At 57.9% G+C, this 10,924-nt stretch overlaps 1 protein-coding gene across 1 annotated transcript; it reads right to left on the bottom strand.

Annotated features, from left to right (window-relative positions):
- Positions 1-208: 208 nt before the first annotated feature.
- On the bottom strand, positions 209-10,665 carry AURANDRAFT_32424 (hypothetical protein; the record flags this gene model as incomplete). Its single annotated transcript, XM_009042525.1, has 2 exons — positions 209-785; positions 10,193-10,665. Coding segments are annotated over 2 exons (1,050 nt in total), but the record flags the coding sequence as incomplete, so codon positions are not given.
- Positions 10,666-10,924: the final 259 nt, after the last annotated feature.

The raw sequence follows: 10,924 nt of genomic DNA, 5'->3' as shown, positions 1-10,924 counted from the left end.
CGCTATTAGCCGTCGAAACGTGCACATTCCCCGAGGTCGCTACAGACCCCTCTCCGCTGTAAATACGAAGCATGCCACCAGTTTGGACTGTACTGCGACCTGCAAGCAGGCTCACGAGGCCGCCAACACCACTTGTTCCACTACCAACGCTCACCCGGATGGGACCACCGGCACCATCAGTAGCAGCGCCTGTTCCGACGAACACACTACCCGTATTTCCGTAGCTTGACGTGCCTGAGGAAAAGATAAGTCGACCGCTAGCGCCACTCGCACCGGCATTCGCCGTCACAATGTTGAGAGTCCCACTACTTGTGGCTGTCCCCTCGCCCGTCGTGACTTCCACACATCCGCCAGTGGCAACAGTACTACGCCCTGATAGGATACTAACAATCCCCCCATCGCCACTTGTGCCACTTCCCACAGTAATGCCAATAGCGCCTCCCCGACCACCGGTAGAAGCGCCCGAACCAAACGACAACATGCCACTGTTTCCACCGAGTGCGATACCAGAGCTGAAAAGAAGGAAACCACTTGATCCAGCGACCCCCGCATTCGGGGTGGAAAAGTATATGCTACCACTCGACGTGGCCGAGCCTTCACCGCTCGCAACAATGATTGTACCTCCCGTCGATGTCGTACCGCGACCTGAGCGGAGCGTCAACTCGCCCCCACTACCACTGGTCCCACTGCCGACTGCGACCGTGACCCATCCTCCCTGCCCCTGAGTGGCCGCGCCCGTGCCCACCAATATACCGCCGCTATTCCCCCCTCTGGCGGTGCCAGAACTGAAAGTGAGTAACCCGGATGTGCCATCTACTCCGCTGTTGACAGTCATGACATTAACAGACCCGCTGCTAGTCGTGGTGCCCTCACCACTTCCGATGAAAACGACCCCTCCTGTGTGCTCGGTGGAACGACCTGAAAAGATAAAAACCTCTCCGCCACTCCCGGAAGTGCCACTCCCAACCGTGAGCGATATGGCACCAGCACGACCACCCGTAGCGGTGCCCGTGCCGACATACAAGTTACCGCTGTTGCCATGTTTTGAGGTCCCGGAGCTGAAGGCAAGATGGCCGCTACTCCCACTAATTCCTGAATTCGGCGTGGCCAGAAAAATAGCTCCACTGCTGCTTGCAGTGCCCTCACCACTGGCAATTGATACTTCACCGCCAGTATGCATATCGCTGCGGCCCGCTTGTACCGTCATCAACCCCCCCCTGCCTGACGTACCGCTCCCAACTGTCACAAAAAGTCCCCCACCGCGCCCACCGGTTGCAGCGCCTGACCCAACCAGGAGCGCGCCACTGTTGCCGTCATTAGCGGAACCAGACGAAAAGATGAGACGCCCACTTACACCGGTCAATCCCGCATTTGGTGTGCTAATAGCGATGGAACCACTGCTCGTCGCAGTTCCTTCACCACTCAGAATAGAAAAATCACCACCAGTCCGTGTAGTTGATCGCCCTGCCCCAGCAGTGAAAGTGCCACCCACACCAGAGGTCCCACTTCCAACTGTGATGAATATGGCACCGCCCCGACCCCCTGTTGCAACCCCGGTGCCTATGTGTATCATTCCGGAATTACCACATTTGCTTGATCCTGTGCTGAAGACGAGACGGCCACTCATGCCAGAGACGCCACCATTCGCCGAGGAAAGTGTTATTGCGCCGCTACTCGTCGCCGTTCCTTCACCGCTCACAAACGCGACAGATCCACCAGACCGCACTGTGCTTCGGCCTGCACCAATGGTTAAGCTCCCACCAGAACCACTTGTGCCGCTACCAATCGCAAGAACGACAGCGCCTCCCCGCCCTCCAGTTGCTGTACCAGTACCCACGATGAAGTCACCGCTGTTGCCGCCACTTGCCGACCCAGAAGAGAAGACGAGACAGCCCGAGGATCCGATATTTCCTCCGTTGCCAGTGCGGATAGTAAGGGCACCACTGGTTGTGGCCGTACCTTCCCCACTCTCGATCACAACCAGGCCGCCACTCCGTGTCGTGGAACGGCCCGCATCTAGCACCAACAGACCACCCGCTCCACTGGTACCACTGCCTGCAGTGAGATAAACAGCTCCGGCCCGGCCACCTGTGGCAGCACCGCTGCCCAGGAGTAGATTGCCACTGTTCCCGTTACTTGCAGTGCCAGATGAGAATACAAGGCGGCCACTTGATCCGGCGATCCCGCTGTTGCCAGTGCGAATGGTGATCGATCCACTGCTAGTCACCGTTCCTTCGCCACTAACAAGGGTAATGATGCCGCCGGTTGCTGCGAGCGCATTACTCGAGCCGCTCTGCAGCCCGAGAACGCCACCATCACCGCTTGTACCGCTACCAACCGTGATATGAACAGCGCCACCGCGACCGCCTGTGGCAGCGCCGCTACCAAAAAGCAGATTGCCGCTGTTCCCGTTACTCGAAGTTCCGGAGGAGAAGGTAAGACGACCACTAGCTCCAGCCGTACCAGCATTTGGAGTGCGAACAAAGATCGAACCTGAAGATGTAGTTGTTCCCTCCCCCGACTCCAACCTCATAAGGCCACCAGAAGAGTGGGTTGATAGGCCCGCGAGGAGGCTCATGGCACCACCAGAGCCGCTTGTACCGCTGCCTACGCTGACAGTGACTGCACCTCCACGACCACCAGTCGCCGCACCACTGCCGACGAAGAGCGCACCACTATTACCACCCCTGGCAGTGCCCGAGGAGAAAACGAGTCGCCCACTGGCGCCATTTGTTCCAGAATTTGAAGTTTGGATGGTGAGCGCACCCGAGGTTGAGGCTGTTCCTTCACCGCTGACCAACGTGGTAGCACCGCCGGAGGCTGTCTGACTACGGCCGGCGGCGAGGAAAAGGTCACCCCCCCGCGCAGATGTGCCACTGCCAGCCGTAAGATACAGAGTGCCCCCGCGACCACCAGTAGCGGCGCCACTACCGATGAGACAGGCACCAGTGTTACCATCACTTGCTGTACCTGATGAAAAGGCCATGAGGCCACTGGCACCTGTGGTACCTGAGTTAGCAGAGTGAATGCTCACGGCACCTGAGGTCGTGGCGGTGCCTTCACCAGACTCTATCTTGAGGCCGCCGCCCGTGCGAGATGTGCTACGGCCGGCGAGAACGAGAAGCTCACCGCCACGTGCAGAAGTGCCACTGCCAACAGCGACAGTGATAGCGCCACCGCGACCGCCTGTCGAGGCGCCGCTACCAACGAATACCCCCCCAGAGTTGCCATCCTTGGAGGTTCCAGATGAAAAGGAGAGCCAGCCGCTTGCACCACTGTCCCCGCCGTTGGCTGTTCGGACTGCGACGGCCCCTGATGTAGATGCGGTACCTTCTCCCGACTCCAGGGTTAGAGCACCGCCCGTGTAACTACTGGAGCGACCGGCAGCGACCGAGATTGTGCCACCGGCGGCCGACGTACCACTACCAACAGTCAGGCTAATGCGCCCGCCACGCCCAGATGACGCAGCACCGCTACCGATGAGGCAAGCGCCCGTGTTGCCACCACTGGATGTGCCCGCAGAGAAAATCAGTGAACCAGAAACACCCCGAAAGCCTGCGTTGGTCGTGAGGAAGCAAATCGTGCCAGATGTGGAAGAGGAGCCTTCGCCAGTGGTCAGAATAAGAGAACCACCTGTACGCACCGAAGATGCTCCTGCAAGCACAGTCGCATTTCCCCCGCTACCACTGTCACCAGTGCCGACGAGGATGGTAACGTTTCCGCCACGACCACCAGTGGAGTCACCAGATGTGATATTTACCCATCCGCTGTTGCCATTGCTTGCCGTGCCAGTGGATATAATCAGATGCCCACTGACACCAGCCGTGCCTGCATTCGATGTGGCAATGGTCATATTTCCAGAGCTTGTCTTGGTACCATAGCCTGTCGTAACCCAACAACTACCACCGCTTGATGTGGATCCCCGACCAGCTGTGATCATCACGTGGCCACCGCACCCATTGCAAATACCGTTGCCGTCACCTGCGCGGATATCAATAGCACCGCCCGTCTTGTCTGACTGTGATGTGTCTCCCGCAGTGATGGTCACTCCACCGCCATAGCCACTGTCCCCCCCGCCGACGGAGAGCTGAATTGCGCCTCCGCCGCCAAGCTCGGCTGTGCCTGTCGCGATGAAGACAGAGCCTGTATTTCCTGAAGAGGAGGAACCAGTGGTAAACTCGAGGCGACCGGAAGCCCCCAACTCACCCGCGTTCATGGTCGATACAGCAATCGAGCCGGATGTGGATGCTGATCCATATCCTGATTCGATGAATACGGAACCACCTGTATCCGAGCCGCCGACCCCAGCCGTGATAGAGAACGCCCCACCCATGCTGAATTCTTCACCGGCGCCGTGTCCTGCGATTATTGCCACCCCCCCCCCCCTTGATATTTCATCGTCTGTTCCGTCCGCGCTTGTTTCGCCTGCCACGAGGCTCACCGAGCCACCGTCTCCACTGTCACCATCACCAACAAGGACTGTAAATGACCCACCTCGACCACTAGTCGCAGAGCCCGTCTCGAGAGCAATAAACCCAGAGTTTCCCCCTGATGCCGTGCCAGTGCTCAGAAAAAGATAGCCGCTGATGCCGTTCTCACCCGAATTCATTGTTCTCATTGACACCGTCCCTGAGGTCGAGGCAGAAGAATAGCCAGCTATGATAGAAATCTTTCCGCCAGTCCCCGAATCACCCGCTCCAACTTCTACCGTCACACTGCCACCTGACCCTGACTCGGCGATCCCAGTAGTCATCTGAATCTCGCCCGAGTTTCCCTCGCTAGCATCGCCCGTAGTGATGGATAATTCACCTGAAACTCCAGAAATACCAGAGTTGGCTGTTTGTAGAGTCATGGCACCAGAAGAAGTTTCCTCACCGTAGCCTGTTGTCACGAAGACTTCTCCACCTGTGCCCACATCGGACTCCCCTGCAACAAGCTCCACACCACCGCCATCACGAGTCTCACCACGACCCGCGCAAACGAGAATCGACCCGCCATTCCCACCAGATGCCGTACCCGTTGACAAGACTATTGCGCCTGTGTTTCCGTCGCTTGTTGAACCGGTCGTGAGGGAAATAGCCCCCGATGCCCCCTTGCTGAGAACATTGGCGGTACGCAAATATAGACGTCCGGAGCTTGATTTAAGACCCTGACCCGAGGAAATATAAACATCACCACCCGGTGATCCGCTCCCTGCTTTGAAAGAAAGACCGCCGCCGCCCCCGTAAAGACCCTCCCCCGATGCGAGGATGATCTCGCCCCCATCTCCAGCAGTGGAGTCCCCAGCATAAATCTCGACGTCGCCGCCAGAGCCGCTGTCACCAGTGCCGACCATGAGCGTGATTTCGCCACCACGACCACCAGCACCCTCGCCCGAGACGACGCCGATCGCGCCAGAGGACTCCTCCGTTGAATCTCCCGTCCTGAGTGACAAGGGGCCGCTTGCGCCATTGCGACCTGCATTGGTACTCGAGAGAATCACATCACCTGAGGTCGTCTTAGCGCCATAACCAGAGACTAGGCAGAGCTCGCCACCGCTAGCCGCGGCGGAGGTACCGGCGATGATCTCCACATCACCACCATTCGATGCGGAAGAGGTACCAGCTCCACCCTCGATTGTCACGGCACCACCCATAGCATCATTTGCCTCCGTGGAACCCGCAGATAGCTTGATTTCAGCACCGTTGTCTTGCTTGGCCAATCCCGCGGCTACAGTTATGGCGCCTCCTGGCCCATCTAACCCCGCTCCGGACTGAAGGAAGATAGCGCCACCCGTTTCTCCGCTACCAGAGCTCATCATGAATACACCACCTCTAGCATCATCGGTTGTGTTCCCCGCACCCATTATCATCTGACCGCCATAGCCCGATGCAGAGGCACCGACCTGTATGGAGATCGAACCTGAAGCACCGGTCATGGTAGACCCAGTTGCAAGAGTCACACTACCGGAGTCACCTACATCGGCACTTCCGGTGCTGATTTGGACCGCACCGGAGCCACCCCCGGATGTTGGAGTGGACATTGAAATATCACCACCCATATCCGTTGAAGCACCACTTGCCAGGATCACACCTCCACCAGTCCCTTCGACTGCGGTGCCCGCGGACACCGTCACGTTTCCACCTAGATCATTTCCGCCACCAGCAGTGACAATGACGTTTCCACCCTTACCCGCAGAAGAGTCACCCCCCTGGGCGCAGATCTCAGCACCTCTCGAAGCTTCACTTAGTCCCACGCCCAGCACTAAATCGCCCGCAGCACCTGAAGTAGCTTGACCCGTGGTGATCGTAATACCGCCGCTATTGCACTCGTCTGCATAGCCGGTCTGTACTAGTATTGCACCCGATTCAGTCGCCGCGTCAGCTGTTATCGCGGATATATTTCCGCTGTTTGCACAGGTCGAGGAACCAGATCTCAAACTCACAGAACCACCACGATCACGACCGTAGCCACCAGTGACGGTGAGATCGCCACCTTGCTCACCGTCACCCGCACCGATAGTGGCGTTGCCCCCATATCCAAGTTCGTCGTTACCTGACGAGTTGCCCGCATGGATTACTACCGCGGCTGCAGTTTGTGCATTCGCCCCGCCACCCAAAATCGACAAGTCACCTCCACGTGACGTGTCACCCGCCCCCCCAGCAACAGTGACCCCACCGCCCACGCCCTCGTCCGAGAGAGAGTCGCCTGCACGCATGTTGAGGTCGCCACCGGTCCCTGAGGACGAGTTGCCTGCTAGAATGTCAACGCTACCACCGTAACCAGAGCCACCGTCGCCAACGCGGAAGTCGATTTTACCTCCACTCCCTTGCAATGCCGTGCCCGTCAGAAGCGCGATTCCGCCCGAGTCTCCATTGAGGGCATCACCTAAGAATCGCGATGAGGTTCAATTTGCGGACGCATTTTCAATCTTATTTTTCTAACGACTCACACTTGAACGAATAATTAGAGGCACGGAGCAGACCTGTCGAGGTGACTAATCCGCCAGATTCCCCGTTGCTGTCAGCACTGCGGATGAATAGTCCTCCGCTACTGCACCCAAGAGCCGTAGATTGGCCGGATGAGAGGAAAATGTTGCCGCCGTCTGCAGCAGTTCCAGCCCCTGCGATTATAGAGGCATTGCCACCGAGCCCCCCCGTGCCCGCTGCAAGGCGTGCCGAACCTCCAGCTCCATTTGGAGCATCACCCGCCTTCAGCAATATTTCCCCTCCGAATCCTGAACCGCTGTTACCCACTGCAAAGCTGATTCCACCCGCCCCGCCTCCATTGGCGTCGCCTGTTCGGAAGCGAATGGCACCAGAACACCCCACCTCCTCACCGTGGGCTTCGCCCGTGGTCAGATTGATTGAACCCGAGGCCGCCGCCGCTGGAGACTCAATCCTAAATCAAAATTGGTGAGCAATATTTGAGGAGCCTAGACTTTATACGACACACGAGAAACCCCCCTCCCCGGCGCACGCGTCCCTCGTCGTGTCCCTGTGCGGACCCTATGCGCTTGCATGCGCCAAATACTTGAACTTATGAAGTTCGGATCGGCCGTTGGGGCTTCAAAATACGAGACGAAATAGTTTGGAGACGCAGGAGGGCCAGACGTGATATTCCCCGAGGTTCCCATCTCAGAGCTCCCTGATTCAATCGCCACGAACCCACCAGCGTCCTGGAGCATGCCTTCATTGTAAGCGCCCGTACCTGCACGCACCTGCAGCGACCCCCCCTCAAGTCCATCGCCTGCCATGAATACAGCATCACCGCCGACACCTCCGCTTGCAGAGCCAGCCTCAAAGCGAACTGAACCACCAGATGTCGTGCCATTCCCACCATACAGGCGCAAATTGCCTCCGGATAGAGCATTTCCCTTCCCCGCAAACAGCTCGAGACCACCGCCCTTGTCGCCCAACCCGGCCTCGATACTGGCGTGACCGCCACAGCCTCCCTCGCATGTTGCGTGGCCAGCGACAAAAATCGCGTCACCGCCAACACCACCGGCGGCATCGCCGACACTGACGCATATTGAGCCAGATGAAGATTCGGGCGCGTCACCGGTGTGCAGAGCAATCGACCCCGCTGCTTGGTGCGTGGAAGAACCTGTAACTAATTGCAGCATACCAGTCTGACCCGGCGCGCAAGGAGTGCTCAGGATAACATCGCCCGAACTCGCACGTGTTGTCTCACCGCTTGAACTACCCGAAGAAATACTGACAGCACCACCCACACCCTGGGTCGAACTGCCTGCACTTAAGGTCATATTCCCGCCGCCGAATTGAGTTCCATTCCCAGCCAGAAGCCGCAGCGTGCCACCCGCTGCACCAGATCCCGCCTCAAGGATTGCAGCCCCAGCAGCGCCTGACTTGCCCTTCCCAACTGAAATCAGGATTCCACCACCCGCCGCAGCAGTGCTATCTCCCGTTCGGAGCGAGACTGCTCCAGAATTGCCATTGCTATTGCCAGTCTGAATGCAAATACTTCCAGATTTGCTACCCTCGGCCGTGCCCGTGCTCGTCGATACTGTAATGTCGCCGCCCAAAGCACCGTCACCGGACGCGATGGCGACCCCACCACCGAGAGCCTCGCCCATCCCTGCGGCGAGAGCAAGAGAACCTCCTACCATGCCGTCGCCAGCTGTGATATGAATTTTACCACCTGCAAGATCATTTTCACTGCCCGAAGAATCACCTGCTTCGACCTCGACCGAGCCTCCGTCGCCCAGTGTCGAGTCCCCGCCGTCAATGGAAAAGGATCCCCCTGTCCCCTCGGTTGCCTCACCGCTACGGATCTCCACGCTGCCCCCCACTACGCCCGAACCCGCCGTCAGCACCAATGCGCCGCCAACATTCGAATCCTTGTCATTGGACGATGCATCATTACTCATCTGCGCATTTCCGGCTCCAAGGATGATAGAGCCACCACACCCTCCTCCTGCAGTCCCAGCCAGGAGCTCGATGGCACCAGAGCTGTCTTCTTCGCTTGTCCCAGAGCGCACCTGAATTCTACCCGAAGGACCATTGACGGCATCACCTGTGCTCAGAAAAAGGTGCCCTCCGCCAACATCCCCACCTTCCGCGTTGCGTTGAGAGGGTGTGCAAATGTGCACGTCGCCAGAGCTGAGATCACCAGTACCGGAGAGCAAAAGAATGGCACCTCCCTGAGCATGTGCACTCTTTCCACCCTCGATTGACACATTCCCACCAACCGCACCGCCGCCGCCTGCAAGCCGCACGCTACCACCGGTTGCACTTGCAGAGTTACCTGCCCTCAACTCAAGCTTTCCACCCGATCCCGATACGGACTCTCCGACGAGGAGATAAACGTCGCCAGCATCCAGCGTTGATGTTCCCGACTGAAGGAGAATACGCCCTGACGCCGCAGTCGAGTTCCCAGTCGACAGCTGAATGTCACCTGAACGGTCTGCTGCAGTACCTGTTGTCACATTGACTGATCCTGAGATCCGCCCAAGACCCGTGAGCAGCGTAACATCACCGCCTTCTTCGTCACCATCTCCTGCAGCTAATATAACATTTCCGCCCCGAGTTCTACCATAACCTGCCGTCAGGTTGAGGAAGCCTCCTTGGCTGTCACGCGAGCCTCCCGCGAAAAGCTCGATCGAACCTCCATTGTCAAGTGCTCCACCGACTTTCACGGTGAAATTGCCACCATCCCGAGACAGGACTCTCACATCTCCACCGCGCTGGAAGCCAGCGCCCGACGTGATGGATATATTCCCACCACACGCGCCATCACCTGCGACAAAACACAGTGGGACTAAGAAATCTAGCAAGAAGCGGCCTCATTCCGAGCACCACAGCATCAGGCGCTCCGAAGTTTTTAAATGACGCTGGCTGAGAGCCTGCTCTCAATCCAATACTACCCCCGAGACCTGTAGCTGAGCGCCGTACAGTTGCGTTGATTGAGCCCGTGCCGCCATCCTTGCTTTCACCGGTCATGACTTTGATCCCACCAGAATCGCCTTTCTGCGCACAGCCCGTGGCCAGCAGGATAGAGCCCGAACTGCTGGGATGCTCCATGGAGTCCCCACCTGTGGAAGTAAAGCACTCATGTGAGCCCCCCCCCCCCCTCCCGCGCTCATGATCATCTCAAATTGTGGGAATCAAGCGAGGGCTTCTTGTTGGGACGCTGAAAAATCGAACTTGTCCAAAGGCTGATATTCCCCGAGGTTTGTTTGCCAGCACCGGACTCGAGAAGAAATCCACCACCACGGCGAGCCGTACCGATGCCTCCGCGCATTATCACACTACCACCCACGGAACCATCACCAGCTGAAAATTGGATCGAGCCACCCACTGCTGCATAGTCGCCATTACTTCCAGCACTAATATTGACGTCACCCCCGCCAGAGGCGCCCAGGCCAACTTTTAGCTCTATTGCACCGGCTGCACCACATGGTGCGTGACCGGTCGCCAGTGAGATATCCCCGGACTTTCCACAAAATGCCTGCCCTGTATTTACACAGATGCTTCCCGTCTGGGGACCCAGAGTACCATCTGTAGTTTCACCGTGTTTGAGGCCTGCCGTGCTTAGAGAAAAGTTTCCAGATTTTGCTAAAGCGCCGCCGGTTTGAAGCAGGACATTGCCGCCTTTCTGCAAACCTCGACCACCGGCGAGAAAAATTTCCCCACCATCGCCTAATTTCGACGCACCGGCACGCATTAATATCGCCCCACCATCGTGTATATTTGAACTTCCTCCGGTCAGGCTAACCCATCCGCCTGAGCCTGATGACGAATTCCCGACCGATACAGACACGTTGCCACTCCTCCCACCCAGAAGACCCCTGCCGCTTGATATATTTACAGACCCGCCTGCACATCCGCTGCCGGCCGTGATCGTTATGTTTCCACCAAAACTGTCGGATGAGTTTCCCGCTCCAATGCAGATTCGGCCACCCAGGTCGCGCGATTCGCCAACA

Source organism: Aureococcus anophagefferens (assembly GCF_000186865.1).
Source record: "Aureococcus anophagefferens unplaced genomic scaffold AURANscaffold_33, whole genome shotgun sequence".
NCBI classification, from domain to species: Eukaryota; class Pelagophyceae; order Pelagomonadales; family Pelagomonadaceae; genus Aureococcus; species Aureococcus anophagefferens.
This window is presented reverse-complemented; position numbering and strand designations above follow the sequence as displayed.